At 35.7% G+C, this 18,390-nt stretch overlaps 1 protein-coding gene across 1 annotated transcript in view; it reads left to right on the top strand.

Moving 5' to 3' along the window:
• The first annotated feature begins 220 nt into the window (after positions 1 to 220).
• Positions 221 to 18,390, top strand: part of LOC113239905 (homeobox protein Nkx-2.1-like) — a 53,953-nt gene continuing 35,783 nt past the window's right edge. The window contains exons 1-2 of the mRNA XM_026477067.1: positions 221 to 231; positions 968 to 1,170. Coding sequence (XP_026332852.1) covers positions 221 to 231; positions 968 to 1,170 — 214 coding nt within the window. The remainder of the gene's footprint in view (positions 232 to 967; positions 1,171 to 18,390) is intronic.

Below are 18,390 nucleotides of genomic sequence, written 5' to 3'. Positions count from 1 at the left end.
GGTTCGTCCAAGTAAATAAAATTTTAAAAAATGCATTAGACTTAACTGGGCATAAATAAAAATTTAATACAAATCAAAATCAAAAAAGAAAAATGCTGCATGCATGTAAACATGGCTGTCGGTACGTGTAGAGTAGGTGGGATGTAATAAAACCAGAACTGATTGTGCGTGTATTGTGTTCTCATGTATTTGTGTTAGGGATATTAATGTCAGTAGTAAAATGGCAGGAAGGTACAGCACGACTGCCAGTGTTGTTAGACACATGAGTAAAATAAAATAATCTTAAATGATGATTTGAAGGAGCTAACCATTGACTTACAAATAAGTTAATGGAGGTAACAGATTTATAATAACGGTCATTCTATTAGTTAAATTTTTATTGAATTAATATTCAATTCTTTTTTGTGAAATTACTCCACTAGTTTTTTATAATTATTAATACAAAGATCGAACACTCAGAAAAAATTCCTTCGATCCGGTCGGATTCGAACCGACGTCTTCTTGCATACCGTGGCAGACGCTATACCAACTAAGCCACGGAACGAACCTCACGAATTTTTCTATGGACTTGCGTCGTGTTTTGTATTTGGTATTTCAACGACTTTTTAGTCGTAGCGCCATCTATGAGAAATCTATGAAAGATTTATCACCCAGTTAGTACCTTTACAGCTCCCAGTCCTGGCAAGAGATGTTGTTATTCACTGTATTAGTTAAATTTGGACAGGCGTGTCGCTTAGCACCAGGCTTACGTCTTGTTCATCCTGTGATTTGGTAACATAAAAATTTCAAATTAAATTGGCACAGAGATTCGAACCCACCTTCAATTAAGTGCCGATAGGTGAAACAAGAGCGCCGTCGCACTGCAACATCCTTCCCGCTTTGTTGCTTCATGCGAAGTTGCGTCAACGCAACGCCCATGTGGCATCTCCCTTATGTGTCAAAATCTAAGTAATGCGTTTTGTTGTAGATCGAACTCATCAGGCAGCAGCATTAACTCCCCACTGGGTCCCGCGACGTCGTGCGGCATGGCGGCGAACCCGTACGCCGTGCCGGCGCTGTACGGCGGCGCGCCCGTGCAGGGTTACGGCTGCGCGCCCACGGACCTGCCGCACTACGGCGACATGCGCGGGGCCTCGTGGTACCCTGCCTCCAACGACCCCAGGTTTGCCAGTGAGTCGCTAACTGTTTTCTAAACTGTGTCGTGTACAAATTCATTCGTTTCCTTGTGATACAAAGGTTGTAAAATTGACTTTTAACCGACTTCAAAAAGGAGGAGGTTGTTACACATCCCTCCGCTATGAAGATCGCCAACTTTGCTCAACTCCGGCCGCAGCCTACGTAATTAGGTTCTCAATTCGACTGTATGTTATGTTTTTTGTATGTATGTTACGCGATAACTCCGGTATTTGTGATTTTCATGATTCTTTTTTTGTTGGAAAGGGGGTACTTCCATAGTGCCATAGTGGTCCCATTTCATTTTGAAAGGTCTTCGAAGGGTGGCTGTTCACGCATGAAGATTCATTTTCATAAATAGCGCCTAACTTTAATTTAGGAGTAATTACTTTAATGGTTGATTTTGCTATTTCTCCAATTCAAGGCGTTTTTCTCTCGATATACTTTGAGTAGTGAGAACCGATTTTTATTATCTCCAGTGTCAAGTCCTGTATAGTGGCGAACTAGGGGATATTTCAATAAAACTTAGCAAAGAGACGTAATTCCACCTACTTTTGAGGTCGGTTTTTTTAGTACTCTGTACTGAGATTATACTTTTTAGACTTCTGAAAAGTTTTGTCGAATGTGTCGATCCTCTGGCCCTTTGGCGCGAAAGAGTGCCACCTATGTTTGTCCCGCCTTCTTTTTATTTATGTTATTAGACGAACACAACAGTCGACATCCAAATGGATTAACATATTAATTTGTTTAAACTAGATTTGACCCAAAAGCCAACCAGGAGCGTGGACGTACGGCATATTTAGGAAAGTTACTGTCAATTAATTATAAATTGCAAAATGTATGTTGGTACACATATATAAAAGAAAATACAAAAAAAGAAAGAAAAAAGTGTCAAAATTAAATTATTATTATTTTAATTTTTACAGTTTACCTAACTGTTTTACCACTACTTGAGGACATCTGAGACAGACTTTTTAAATACGTGACACTTAGAATTAAACATATCTAATTGTTTATTGTCCTTATTAAGGTATGTGCGACACATTCTTGTTACGGGGTTGTCTGGACACGAATTGCCATGACCGATCTGGAAGTCTTAAATAGGCTTCAGAATCAGGTTGGTCGGAGCAAGGACGATTTGTTCAGGTGGGGATTTTCGGATTGTTCTAACCTCAAACGATGGCCCTCCTCACATCGTGCCCTGCGTATCTTAACACCTGCACGCTTGGATTTAATGGAGGCTACTAGTGATGCGGTCAGTGTGGCTAAGTTCTGGGCCATAATAATATAATGCTTGTCGTCGATATATTTTTACGCTATTACTCAGGTTACACTTGTCAATCGATTTCGATGATTATTTTTTGTTAGAAAGGGGGTCAGTATAGGTGTACCCGAATCTAATGGTACTTAGACAAATAGAAATTTGTGGTTGTAGATACTTCATATATATTTTATTTGGTCAGAATTTATCTATCCTCGTCATTGACTTACAAATAAATGGACGACGGGTCTAATACAAAAACCACGAAAAAATGTCCCAAGTCAACCTATTTAAACGTAGTGACATGTAAAGGAATATGAAAAAGCTAAAACGTTGAATTTAAATTGTAATGTCATCGCAGTACTGTCTAATTTTGCTTGCTTCCCGGTCAGTCGAATAAACGAAGACTAAAGCGTGAATGACGCTCTGTATACGATTTTAACGCCCTATAAGTTCGGACACTTTTTAGCGCGGACCCGATGTCCATATAATTGTAAGTCAATGGTGACAAAGGTCAGTTTCTGACATATTTTAAAAAGATACAAAAGTATATCAATTACATTGTGGGTGATAGATTCAATAGATTTATTTATGTTTCCAGTTTGAAGTAACTTGCATTTATGAAATTTATCTTTTTTTTTACCAATCATTGTCTGCACACTGTAGTCTTGCCGACCAGCATCAGTACCAACAAAAATTATATACCACATACTGCGTTATTATTCTAAGCCACATACAATGATTTGACTTCGTTAAAATTTCAAAGATCAAGTAAATATATATGGATCGGCAAGAGTAGAGACCTGCTGCTAAATCATGAATTGTGACTTAGAAGCACCTAGTTCTTCGCTGATTTATTTTATTAGATTATAAACATTATTACAATGTTTTTTGCTTGAGATTGAAGAGGATTCGCAGTAATTATTGCTACAAAATCGTTATTTTCAAGTGAAAAAAGTTTAGCAGACAGCCATTTGATACAAGTAATATTTTGGATTGACATGTGACATGTTAACCAAGCCATGGTTGCGTATCTTTCGTCTGATATTGATCTTTCATGTTTTAGTAAAGTCTTTTTAATGTAGTCCGTATTATTTTTATGACATTCATATAGTGGTAAAAGCTTAGAATAATAACGCATAGAATGATAGTTTCATATCAAACGAACTGTCACAAGTGAGGCAAAAATCAAATTCATGTAGGCTAGTTTTAGTAGTAGGTTCATTTTCGGTTCTAGTGAATATTTATATAAAAATACAAGTTGAAACGCGTTACTTCCTTGTGGAATGTGATGTTAGTATCTCATTTACCGCACATTTCGTCATTTTTAGCTAAAATTCTTGATCTGGTCGCGGTGCAAGTTGACCTTGAGCACTGACGGTCCGCCCGCTCGTGTAGGCCCTTTGGGAGCGCTTCAATTTGCCTCACTTAGCGTGTGCGGACTAGGTTTCTATGCGTTATTATTCTAAGGATAAAAACATTTTTGATTTCCTTTATTTTTTTCCATTCTCTAAGCTTTTGATGCATGACAAATGTGGCTTTATTTTAACAAGGGTTCGAAATGTTAATTCTTATACTCTAAACTTTGTTTATTTATTTTCATTTTTGTAAAAGTTGGACAACTGCTATTGAAAACAATTTTTATTTATATACATTTTAATAAGAAATATGCGTCTTCTTTGTATCTTTAATAGAAATAGTTTTAATTGCACTATGTGTGTATGTATTAACTTACAGAAATTGACAGTTAAAATGGACCAGAGCCCAGTAGTTGGACTAATAAGGGCCAATGATGATTCAAAAGAAACAAATTGGGCTATTTATTGCCAAATCGTTACCAACATTCAGTTGATAATCGATAGAATATGTCATCGAGTGCAATCACTAGCTCTGTTCGTAAGCGGGCAACAATTTCGCGTAATGAATTGTCATTTTGTTCCATCTTCAAAAAAGATAGACATACAATTTCATTCATTATAGTACACAGAGTGTAAACAGTGCACACGTCTACCGCGCATACGCATGCTTGTAATTCGATACCTACACAGGCAGCCGGTGCCCGAAGTGCTCTCCGATATTAGTTCAACAATCGGACGACATACGATCCGATCAGGGGTCGCTGTTGAACATATATCATTCTCTCGAAGTGTGACATACAATAAATTAACTTTTGATATTAGGAGATGTGACAAACGTGTAAAATAGTATATTAACATTGTATTCTTATAATATTCTAGTTTCGTTCAAGACAATAAGTTAAAATACATTGGTACAATAAGCTTGCGTACTAGAAACTGAAACTATGTTTAAATTTAGGAAATGAAACTATTTTTCCGGATTTAAATCGCGTATATTTATTTTTTCAAACACACCGTTGTTTCGTTTTTTACAGGTCCCATGGTCACGGTTGACTGAGGTGGTACAGTCTTCAATCAGTTATGTACCACCTCAGTCAACCGTAACCACGGGACCAGTAAAGGGCCCGAACCGTCGTTCGGTTTGTTTGACAAAACAAATATACGCGATTCAAATCCGGAAAAATAGTTTCATTTCCTATATGTAACAATCGCGAAAACCTAAGAACTCGATTGAATTAAATTCTTTGTACTAAAATGTTATTAAATATAACGCGTAATCCGAATACCTAGCAAGACATTTCACCTGCATACGTATAAGAATAACACTTACTTGTATAATCCCCTGATAAGAATGTGTTGGCTTTACAACAAGACATCTACGAAAAACTCCGGTTTGGATATTTTTCACTCAAGATCCAGAATATTTAAAGGAGTAGAAACTAGCTTAGCACTTAATAGGTATTCACCCAAACCCATTTCGTTTTTGTATCGTAAATTAGTGGGTATATTAATTAAGTAAGGAAATCATTAGAAAATTGTGAACTGTAGATCTTTCTTGTTACTATATAATGATGTGGCAACATAAGTAGGGTTACAATCTAGTACTGAACTTATGTTATACTTAATGTTATCAATGCAATACAATTGTTATCAGTTTTGCTATCCATATAATAAATAAATAAATACGGATAAAATTGGGTCACTGCGGCAAGGTGCCCAAGATACTGGCAATGTTACCCCTTTGTATTGCTATGCTAATACATTGCGCGATATAGCTGCAGACCCTTGGGTTTCCTAGATAGTCTATACATTTTTTGGATATAATTTTGTACAGATGTAGGGCACCGGGACTCCACGGGCCAAGAGTTTCGACTCCACCGGGTTGAAATAGGTACTCGGAGCCGAGGTCCTGGTATTTATTACGTGTAAAATTAAACATTTAGCGTCGAGTTCTTTGTTTTCGCGATTGTTACACATTGAAAATGAAACTTTTCGCACCCTTGGTTTAATAATGTCACATCTGCAAATTTCCACCTTTCCCGTGTGAGGCTTAAAGACTCTACGAACGAAATTAGTTGGTAACTTTTAACCGCGAATAAGACTTATAACATTTCGCATATACGTACATAATTTCTTCCGTTTTGAATGATAAGGGTGCTGGTGAATTTACAGGCACATGGGACTTGTCAACTTATGTCTCAGGGTTAGGGGTGCAGTGGTAGCGCCCCGTAGGTCTTAGTGATTTAAAGCACTGAGTGGCACTGCAACTGTTATGGCAGGCGTGTCGTTTAGCAACAGTCGCATGATTTGTTCGTCCTGCCGCTTGGTACACAAAAAAAAATGTTTCATGTAGTACGTAATTCTTAGGGTGCGTACAGGTCTGACGAATGAGCGACCGCGACCGCGCTGCATGCGTGCAATTAAACACATTATTATATCGCACTGCTATTACAATAGTGTTGTAACTCAAAATACGTGAAAATCAGGATTACACCATTTCTGAACGTAAAATCTTATTATCTACACGTCAATAAAACCATCGTTGTTTGTAAGAAACAGTTAAAAGATATCTACTTAACTCAAAATGAGACAAACGTTTTGTAAATTACATCTGGACAAAAGAGTCCTTACTCTAAAGTTTGAAATTAACTTTTAGTTTAATTTTTAAATATATTTGGCAAATCCGAGGCTATACAAATGTAGAAAACTTGGGCCCTCTACGGATGCCAATTTGTGCACAAAGTCCGATATGAATCCAACAAAATACGAGTATCACTTTGTACATCTACAGCTAAAACGATATCTCTGTGACATTTCGGACCGTCATTTCTCGGATTCGGAACTGATACGAATAGGACGTTATTATTATGAGTTGAAATAAGTTTATGTCGTATGTTCAATAACTATTCCATGATGCGCAAGCGCAACTCGATCCGTGTCTGTCTGGGATCTTAACGATCAATAATGTTGTAGGTACAGGTGCACTCAGGACCGTATTTTCTCAATAAATGATCCACGACGATCAAGTTTAAGTTATTGGTTTTAATCTGTTGTTCTGGTAGCTTGTTAACTCAGTTTAGAGTTTCGTAATTCAGCGGTACCTACTACGTAATCGATAACTAACTAACTTGTTTTAATTGTTTTTATTGCTTTATAAAGAAGCGTCAGGATCGTAGCACGATTCATCACAACTAATTGAATCGACATTTTTAGCGAAATTTGTAGAAACAAAAAGAATATATACTAACTATATCCATCTCCTTTACGATTTTTTTTAAATAATCTTAAACTATTAATGAGATAAGAAATGAAATATTACGTAATTGATCTCTATGTACTGTACAAGATTATCTGTCACACAAAGATGCATTATCTTATGCCTTGTTTAACATTGCTGTGTAAGCATGTTATCGATAAAATTAGTGCTGGCAAGAAATACCAAAACTTCAACTTCAGGTTACAAGCAATATAAAATAAAATCTTTTTATGAAAAAAGAAAGAATCTCATCGTTTAATAGATGCTATAACGAGCTTCTATTCTAAGTTTACTAAGAAGACGGGATGCAAGCGAGGCACGGAGAATGTATTTTATTTTTTATTGGGAGCTAATGGTGTTGACATAACGAGAAACACCCGTGCGAGGCCCCGGGGTTACATCACAGATCTATATATACCTGCATAGGTGCTATATTGGTTTTGATATTTCATCGATACGTCCTACCGCTTTGCTTGGGTGTTCTATAACGGGTTGACATAGTAGCTGTACTGCTCCTTGTGAGAGAGTTCGTCCACGGAAGTACTGCTGTACCTTATCTATTTCTGTTGGTGAGATTACGGGCACATGGGACTTATCAATTTATGTCTCAGAGTGACGGGCGCAGTGGCAGTGCCTCTAAGATCTTTGCCATTTAAAGCTCTTGGCGGCATTGTAATTGTTGTGGACAAGCGTGTCGCTTACCATCCACCACATCATAAAAATAATTATTAAACTCTACCGCTCATTCGTAAAGCAATTCCTCTGAGAAGAATGAGCAAGAATCTCTAGCAGTTCCTCTTTGTAAATAAACATTTATCATTTCAAACATCATAGATAGAGACAACCTGCAAGAGTTTAACGTGTTGAAGACCTTAACAGATTTTGAAAATTTCATTTCCCAAATTGGTTTTACTGGGAATCGAACACGGGACTTCTTTATTCTAGTGCAAACCATTGGGTCACTTTATTAATTTATTATATTCATTGTTTTATTTAAACTATACTTTCAAAGTCCAGTTAAAATGGTAATAAATTTGTTTTATGCAGATAAAGTTTCTGTCTTGTCTTGTATTGTCTGTCTATATCGAACGGTCAGTGAAGGGCCCTTACTGTTTCGGAGTAGTTTGTCCTTAGTTTGATGAGTTTTGTAGTTAGTAATGCAGTTAGGGTATACAAATAAGAGCTAACTGGATAGTAGGTGTAGAAATTAATAAAGTTGTTAAGTTGAGAACTGTAAAGACGTTTATTATTTTAACTGTATTATGTTCTTACCTTCGTTGTTAATTATACATGTTCTCTCAGTGAGTTCGGGAAAACAATGGGTTAAAACATTTGATTCTAAATCTGTAGAAAAACCGATTTGCGGCTTTTCCAATTTTAATCGGAACACCTGAAAATGAGACAAGTGTGAAATATGAGCTACTGGAAAGTAGCTAAGTTATCTCTGGAAACTACTTTTTATACGATACTTAGTGATGAGACAAACAAATTGTGCGCATGATGCATTGACTTACAATTATATGGACGTCGTGTCTGCGTTAAAAAGTGTCCGAACTTATAGGGCGTTAAAATCGTATACAGAGCGTCATTCACGCTTTAGTCTTCGTTTGTTCGACTGACAGCGAAACAAGCAAAATTAGACAGTACTGCGATGACATTACAATTTAAATTCAACGTTTTAGCTTTTCCATATTCCTTTACATGTCACTACGTTTAAATAGGTTGACTTGGGACATTTTTTTCGTGGTTTTTGTATTAGACCCGCCGTCCATTTATTTGTAAGTCAATGGCCCAATGGTAACCCTCACGCCTGTCCGTAGCAGTTGCAGGGCCACTCATAGCTTTGCTGCGCCTGTCACCCAGAGACATAAGTTGACAAGTCGAATGGGGCTTGTGATTGGATTTTTTTCGTGGTTTAACATTGAACAGAAAAAAAAGAATAAACACAAAACAAGAACATAACAGAAAATAACGTGGAAAATATTTTGAACTAATAACAGATATGCATGCTTAGTTGGTACAGCGTCTGACACGGTATGCTAGAAGACGTCGGTTCGAATTCGGCTGGATTGAAAGATTTTTTTCCGAGTGTTCGATCTGCGTATATAATCAAATCTAATTATTTTGTACGCACGTCTATAAGATCTAACGCCTTATTTAACATTGTTGTGTCAGTACGTATTTCCAATTTGCATAATTATACATACAATTTACATAATTAAATTAATTTAACAGTATACTACTACATTTTAATTACAAAATGTCAAAACTTAATTTTAATTTTAATTCTTAATTACATTTATGCATTGACTTACAAATAAATGGACGACGGGTCTAATACAAAAACCACGAAAAAAATGTCTCAAGTCAACCTATTTAAACGTAGTGACATGTAAAGGAATATGAAAAAGCTAAAACGTTGAATTTAAATTGTAATGTCATCGCAGTACTGTCTAATTTTGCTTGCTTCGCTGTCAGTCGAACAAACGAAGACTGAAGCGTGAATGACGCTCTGTATACGATTTTAACGTCCTATAAGTTCGGACACTTTTTAGCGCGGACCCGACGTCCATATAATTGTAAGTCAATGCATATATGTCATTATTTTGTGGTGGTTAACTATTAATCTACGTTCTTGTCATTTAAGTAATCGCTGACTTTATAATATGCTATCCCAGTCAATAAATTAAATAACCGCTTTTTAAAATTGGCATTGCCGTTAGTCTCAAGTATATAATTAGGCAGCTTATTGTATAGTTTTGGCGCCATCGACAAATATTATCATGAAAGAGGGTAGTCTTACAGGCAACCAGTTTCAATTTATTGTGTCTTCGTGTACTTTCCACCTTGCTGAAGAGTGTGAGATTTCTCCGAACAAAAAGATCCTTTTCAAATATATATATTGAAGTAACTGTTAATAATCTCACTTTTTGAAATTGCGGTATGCAGCTGTCCATACGGCACAATCCACAAATTGTCCGAATGTATCTTTTTTGTGCAATCAACACGTCCGTACTTCGTTTGGCATTACCCCAGAACATAATACCGTATCTTATGATTGAGGCTACATATCTGTGGTAAGCCGTTAGTAATGCATCTTGGTCTACAACTTTAGATAGTCTCCACAAAGTTTATGCAAATCTATTTATTCTCATACACAAGATTTCTATGTGTTTTTCCCATGTTATATTATTGTCTATGTATATTCCTAAACATTGTGTAACTTCCTCCTCCTTCAATTTTGTATTCATATAGCTTATGTTATGTTGAGTATATCTTTATTAATTTTGTGTCTAAAATTCATATACACAGTTTTACTCAGATTAATTTGTAATAGTAATAAGTAATTAATAATTATAACAAATTAGTGGAGTAATTTCACATAAAAATATTTGAATATCAATTCAATGAACATTTAAATACAATGAATAGCGACATGTCTAGCCAGGGCTGGTAGCGGTAAAGGTATCTGACTGGGTGACGAAATACTTAAGATTTCTCATAGATGGCGCTACGGCTAAAAAGTCGTGGAAAAACCCAAATGCAGAGACACGACAAAAAACACATAGTAAAATTCGTGAGGTCCGCTGGTTCGTTCCGTGGCTTAGTTGGTATAGCGTCTGGTACGGTATGCTAGAAGACGTCGGTTCGAATCCGGTCGGATCGAAGGAATATTTCTGAGTGTTCGATCTTTGTATTAATAATTATAACGTTAAAAAAGGTTCAATTTTAATAGCATCAGAGCTCCTTGTTTATTTCTGCCGCCAAGCAGTAATGTTAGCATTACTGTGTTCCGGTTTTGAAGGGTAAGGGTACTGGTGAATTACAGGCACATGGGACTTGTCAACTTATGTCTCAGGGTGATGGGCGCAGTGGCAGTGACCCTCAGGTCTTTGCGATTTAAAGCTCTGAGTGGCACTGCAACTGTCATGGACAGGAATGTAGCTTACCATCAGGCACACGATATGTTCGTCCCGTCACTTGATATTATAAAAAGTTTAAAGATGGATTTAAACACAGAAATTTCAGTTCTGTATTTAAATCCATCGTAAATACAATAAAAAAATAGATGTTGTACAACTATGCTATTAATGTTTCATATTACTTTATTAGTATATTATCTTTAGTATTTTGACTGAAGGACTTGAATCCAAAGTCGTGAAATAAAAAAGTTTTACTCAAATACCTACCTTAGTAAAAAGCCTCTTTGACAGACTTGATCATAGTGTTATGTGTCACTTATCTTTAAATGATTACGTATCACCTAGACACCTTTTAATTAGCTATTGTACCATGTGAATCAAAATCAACCAATAATAGGCAACTAATTAAGCATATCAAGAATAACAACCGTGATGTAATGTATAGATAGATAAGTCGCAGTTAATTGGTACTCGTTGTCGGGGCTTACGTTCGGTTTTCATTGTTTATTTTCAATACTGCAAAAGCAGCTAATTATTCAATTGTTGATGCTGCTGAAAGAATACAATAACTTTATCTTACGATGAGGTGAAATTTATGTTTGATAAAGAAGAGATAATTGGAAAATTAGCAAGTGTTTAACTGCTTATTTTTAAATAAAATCTTCCCTTTGCGTAGTCGAAATCAATAACATGATATATGTGACATTAAAAACTTAGATATCAACAGTGATTTAAAAAAAATATGTATTTACAATTTTAGTTACAGTCAAGAGTCAATAACCGCTATAACAATAATATATGCATTACATAACAATGCTAAAGAAAACAAGGACTTTGTCAATAATCTAACAGCACCTTGCGTAACTATAAACAAATTACACGAAGCATAATACTTCGTCGGAGCGGACAAATTTACAAGTGATTAAACGCTTGCAGACAAAATAAGAGCTCAAGAAAAGATAACCGTCTTAAGAGCAGATTAAAACGGTAAACCTCGACGAGTGCTGTAAAAACACGCTCTTCACCGAATTATTACGCTACTAGACAAAAAACATAGAATTTGAAAAATCGAAGTCCGAGTATGTTACCCTGAGGCACGCTAAGAACCCGGTACCTGTAGAAAGGGAGTCGTGTAGGCAGAGACAAAATAAGCAATTCCGTCCGATCGGTCCCATGTTTGTCCACCACTAGAGAGTCGGCTGCGTAAACATGAGGCCTCACGTCCGCAAATAGCGTGAGATCGAGCCAGTCGAACGCTCTAGCCGTATCGTTACTTATGCCGAGGATAATTTCCAACTTAAATATGTTGTTACTTCCTAACGCTGTTTCAGTATTTAAAACAACTGTTTTGTTTTGGAATTATCAGTCTATTGTTTGAAATGGTTAACTTGTAATGTATATAAATGTATATAAAAGTCTGACCCGAAATCGCAAATATCACTTGCCACCAACTATGCGAAAATTAATTAACAAGACAAAACCGTTACCTGTCGTAGAGTGGGGCCATACATCAAAGCGTCAGAGGCACGGTCAGTTCAAATTAAAACTGCCGCGGGGATAAAGTAAGTGTGTGAATGTGACACACTTAGGTTCGCAGAGGCGGTGCGAGGCTAATGCGGCGAGTGGACGCGTCATCGGCAGGCGGGGCAGTTTATCTTGCATTATATGGCAACACTGAGGGAAATAGCCGCGGAAATGTTTGCTATTTATTTCATTTCCCGTTTTCACTGCTGCCCCAGGGTTGATGTTAGATTTTAGATACGTTTAAGGCATTGAGTTTTTGAAAGTTTTTTACAATTGGGTTGTCATGGACAAATTTACTAGTTGTTTTTGAACATTTGGGCCCCATCATCATTTACTAATAATTATCGTATATGTTATAATGAGGTTATTCGTATGTTTTCACAATTGCTATACATTAGAAGCGAAATTTTTTTTTTCAAACTAAATTTTTCGAACATTTAAAATATATTTATATCAAAACTAGATATAACTGGTTTATGACTACCACCTCAGTCAGCCGTGACCATGGGACCTGTAAGAGCCCGAAACGTTAGTTTGTGGCCTTAGTGAAAAGAAAGCAAAGTTTCGGTTCACATAAATTTATTTACAAGTAAAAATGAAAAGGCCCAAAAAGGCCTATATACGTTGAACTAATGATTTCAAAACAGTAAATCACGTAAGTTTCAGTTTTACGTGAGAATGATCTATGAGCACGTTTTCTCGTTTTGAGAATTTTGTTGGCAGTGACCATGAAACGAACCAATGCGAGAATAGTGGAAGGAAAAAGGAATTCGAGAATGATTCAAAATTTTAAAAGTAAGTGGTCAGGAACCAGTAAATAGGGTGATAAAAAAGGTGCGATGTCTACGCTGCACTACGTTGATCGATATATATTTTGGATAGGATTTTATAGATTCAGTCCTTTCATTCACATTATTATTTAGTTCTCCAATCATTTACAAGCAGCATCTATTTATTGCATCAATACCTTGAATTGCAGTTTGCATCTCTCTATCTCCTTGCATCATCCATCTTGCATTTACATATATCCTTAACAGCAGTAGAGCTCCGCATGATAGAGTACGTCCAGGGAAGTACAGCCATCATACCCATTTCTACCGCCAAGCAATAATGTGAGCATTACTGCGTTCCGGTTTAGAAGGGTAAGGGTGCTGGTTGCTGGGAATTACAGATACATGGGACTTGTCAACTTATATCTCTGGGTGACGGACGCAGCGGTAGTATTTTTTTTGAAAAATCAGATATACGCGATTTAGACCCCAAAAAAACATTTGATTGATTTTATAACACTTATAATAAATTCCCAATCCGCATTAGATCAGCATCGTGGATCCGATACCTTAAAAGACACCCATGCCCAGAAGTGAAACGTACTTAAATAAATGGATACAGTTGAAACAGATACGTCGATCCACCGAACTGTAACAATCACAGTAGCCAACTGTCTAAATACCTCGTTTTCCGATCAACTGCGTCAGATACCGAGGGAGTAACACAATACGGCTATTATCTTCACAATTTGCCACGTTTATTTAGCTGGCAACACCGCACGGCGTTTATGGCATCCCCTCGTAATGCGATTATTATGACTTGTCTGCTTTTAATGGAGATTATTATGTTTTGGATGTTTATTAAAAATGGATTTATTAATCTGACGTTTATGAATTATTAAAAAAAATCTGCCGAACACGAATGGTACTTGCACTAGAAACTACAAAACTTGCATTACAAAAGGAACTTGCACAAAATCTTTGTTATACCTAATAACATAAATGTTGTAAATTAAAATCTACAAAAGGAACTTGCACTAAATCTTTGTTATACCTAATAACAAAGATTTAGTGCAAGTTCCTTTTGTAGATTTTAATTACTTTTCATTTTGCTTTAGATTAATTACCTGCATTGCCGTTTTCTTCATTTTTTTTCTGTAATTACGTTACTCGTTGATTGTTTCATTAGTGATTTTAGTCACTGTATTTTTTTTGTTTATTCGTTATTATACCATCAGCAAAATTGACGCGTAACAATATTAAAGATTATTTTTCGAGCCCGGAACCAATAGCGTTTAAGGGCTAGATCGTAGTTATTATAAACAAAAGATGTTAAAAAAAAGGAAAAGGCCAATTACAATCTCTAATTATAGAATCTATTTGTATGTGCATAATATGCAATAGTACCTAACCGACTGTTTATAATTATAAGAAATTATAAGAAAGCCACATGTGATCATACGTGTGCTTTTATCGCATATAAGTTGTAAAAATAATACGAATTACATAAAACTAATTATAAATATAATAGACTTATATAGATATACATGACATTTTATACTCTTCTATTGAAGTGTAAAAAAAGATATTGATCAAGTCTTTCGTAGAACCTTTGAACGTCTATTCTGAAAAGTTGCCATTTTGCAGATGTACGAGAGGCGACTGAAAAGTAATCTACCTGAGTTTGAAATAAAAGACCGCAATGGCTATTTTTTTAATTTGAAATATAGATAGGAAATGTAAAAATAGTAATAAACTTTTAAACTTTTTAAAAAAGTTTTTAAAAAGTTTAAAAGTAAAAAAAACACTTTTACTTACAAAAGCAACACTTTTACTTTCAAACTTTTTTAAAAAGTTTAAAATTAAAAGTGTTGCTTTTATATTTTCAAGCAAACATGGACAAGATGGTGAAAGACGTAGAAACAAAAGAGTGTCACTAATTTTGAAAATAGAATAAACAACGAATTTTTCACGATAGTAGCCAGTATTATTTTTGAATTGGAAACGGTCAAAAGAGATTACAGCCACCTCTCGTAAACATACTACACAAAAGGTTTTGAGGTACGTGATAGTTTAGAATAAAATGCTTGCAATAGTTTTTTACAAAATATTCTCACATTAGACACATAACAATGCATTAAAATCTCACTTTCAAATGCGGCACGGCAGGGCGAAGTTCGCGCATCCATTAGTTAGAAGTCAATATTTGTACAGAGCTACGTCACGTTTGCTAGGGACGGCTGTCGTTGTGGGTTACTATAGTTTAAATTGAATAAAATTTAGTGATACAGTTTTGAGCTTGTAAAATACCCTAGATCCCTGGTGGAACAGAAAAACTCCTCGCTAAAGAGTGTCTATTGGATTTGTTGAAGCTTGTGGTGATCAGAAAGCTGGCGACTTCCCCTTCTACCAAAGAATTATTTTAGCAGTATGAAGGGTATCGTTGCCAGCGTCCTTTAGTAACATTTTATTATCTTAAAAAAATTCTACCATGACTTTATCAGCGTCATTTTATGAACGTAATTATAAAATGTTTGATGTACAATTTCTTCAAATTAACTAAATAATACAATTCATAACATTCATAATATAACAAAAATACAATGTTACTCAACATTTTACCGTTCATGATGTGCTTTAAAAAATTTGCTGTTTAGTTTGATTGTATTTTTTATAATACTAAGTGATGAGACAAACAAGTAAGCGACACGCCTATCTAAAGCAGTTGCTGTGCCTCACGGAGCTCTCTCATTTAAATGATACGTAAATGGTATAGTTCTAGCATGCATTATAATTATCATTATTCTAAATAATATGTACTCACCTTTTACACGTGGCACTTCACGGTCAGTGTTTGTTTGTGTTTCAACAAAACGTAAAAAACATACATAAATAATCGGTAAACCAAAAAGTCCGTACGGTTTTTCTTTTACTTTTTTTTCCATTGTCTAAGGGTTTTTGACATTAGCTAACTTTAAACAAAAAAGTCTTTTAAAATGTTATATTGTCTATGGTCATTTCAGTGTGGGCGGAAATGTTTTAAGTTTTTAATTTATGAAAACCTTCCTGAAACTTAGTTAGGTTCAGGGATGTGTTACTTCATTCATCATATTTTTATTCATTCTTCAGATTTTTATATATAGATTTTGTTTCGGTTTTCTTTGCAAAATTCTTTGAATGGATACGACTTTGATAACGACTCTTAAAGACAGGAATTTCTAAGAAAGGCGAATTCTAAAATTACCCATTTTTGCATTTATTCTCTTAATTTTTTTTTAAATAGCCTGTGACGGGACGAACAAGGCGTGTGCTGTGGTAAACGATACGCCTGTTCATAACAGTTGCAGTGCCACTCATAGCTTTAAGCCGCAAAGATCGGTGGGGCACTGCCACTGCGCCCGTCACCCTGATACATAAGTTGACTAGTCCATGTGCCCATAATTTCACCAGCACCCTTTCGGTACCCTTCGCGAAAAACTAGATCAATATTATTATTATTTATTGAGCATTGCCTATAACGCCATTTAACTAAAAAAAATCTATTAATAAAAGAAACTCTTAGCGCAAGTAATTTAAAAACTAAAAACGAAATAGTGTGAAAATTTAGATCACAAAAGCCGCCATTTTGTTATTTTTTTTATCCATAGATTGACATGATGAACACATAATTGATTAAAGTTATTATACTTTGAAACCGCAAAGACTTTTTGGCCAACCCAATATTTAAAATATACTCTATGGTAGTACCTGATCACCGGTAGCCGCAATATGTTAAACACGTTGAAGAGGCTAATTTCAAGCGTCCAAATCATCACTTTGCAAACACAAGCTTAATTATCATGCGGGGCAGTTTTTCCTACATGTGACGACACAGTCTGTTTGTTTGTAGTCGTGTTTACTGTTGAAATTCCTGTTCGCTTCTTTTTTTTCGGTATTGGATAATTAGAATATTACATACGTATTATTATTTTTATTATTATCCCCTATCCACAACAGTTGCAGCTCTACTCAAAGCTTTAAATCGCAAAGATCTTAGGGGCACTGCCATCACGCCCGTCATCCTGAAACACAAGTTGACAACTCCTATGTGTCTGTAATTTCACCAGCATTCTTACCCTTTCAAACGGGAACGCAGTGATGCTCACATAGAGCAGTTGAATTTACTCAATATAACATCTAAGCGACAGGACAAAAAAGCAGTGCGCCTGATGGAAAGCGACACGCATATACATTGTAGTTGCAGTTCCACTCAGAGCTTTAAATCACAAAGGTCTGCCCTCCTCGAATTTTTTTTAAGTTACCTGGTGGCAAGCTACACGTCTGTCCATAGCAGCTCAAAGCTACTCAGCTTTAAATCGCAAATATTTGACACTGCCACTGTGCCCAACACCCTAAGACATAAGCTGACAAGCCCATGTGTCAGTAATTTCACCAGCAACCTTACCCATCAAAACCGAAACGCAGTAATGCTCACATTACTGCTTGGCGGCAGAAATAGGCAAGGTGGCAGTACTTCCCTGGACGTACTCTTTGAGAAGGAGCTCTACTACTACTATATTTAATATAGAATTTGCATTTCTCATAACGGGGGCTATTACAGGTGCTTTTTTGTCGTATTCTTCTGAACCCATCAACTGTTTTGTACCTTATTATTAATATGCTTATTATTACAACACTAATGCATATATGTTTTGTTTGCCTTCCAACTTGTATTTGTATTGCTCTTCATGTACAAACGTCATCGACAACGTGTGACCTTAAATGACAGTCTCTTCGATTGGGACAAATTGTTTGTTTTCTCTGGTAACACTCGAGAGGCTAGCGTCAGCTGTGTTGTCATCCATCCTTGGAATTTGTTGGAGCATTCACAATGTTGTGTGTATTAATAAATCTTCAAAGTTGTGACATAATAATTGTAAGGCCATATCTGTAAACTGTTCAGGGTTTAAAGCTTTTACAGTCGATAACTTTATTCAGTATTCTCGGACTAGTGTTCGCTATCTAATTTCCCTGGCAATTTTTATTATTTGAATATTCAAGTATATTATCCTGTAATCATTAAATGTTAAATAATATTGTACAATAAAAATATCGAATACTTCAATAATAAAAAATTGCCACGGAA

Source organism: Hyposmocoma kahamanoa, unplaced genomic scaffold, assembly GCF_003589595.1.
Source record: "Hyposmocoma kahamanoa isolate Upper Pololo Valley unplaced genomic scaffold, ASM358959v1 117, whole genome shotgun sequence".
NCBI classification, from domain to species: Eukaryota; Metazoa; Arthropoda; class Insecta; order Lepidoptera; family Cosmopterigidae; genus Hyposmocoma; species Hyposmocoma kahamanoa.
The sequence above is the reverse complement of the archived record's forward strand: the minus strand, read 5'-3'. Positions and strand labels throughout refer to the sequence as shown.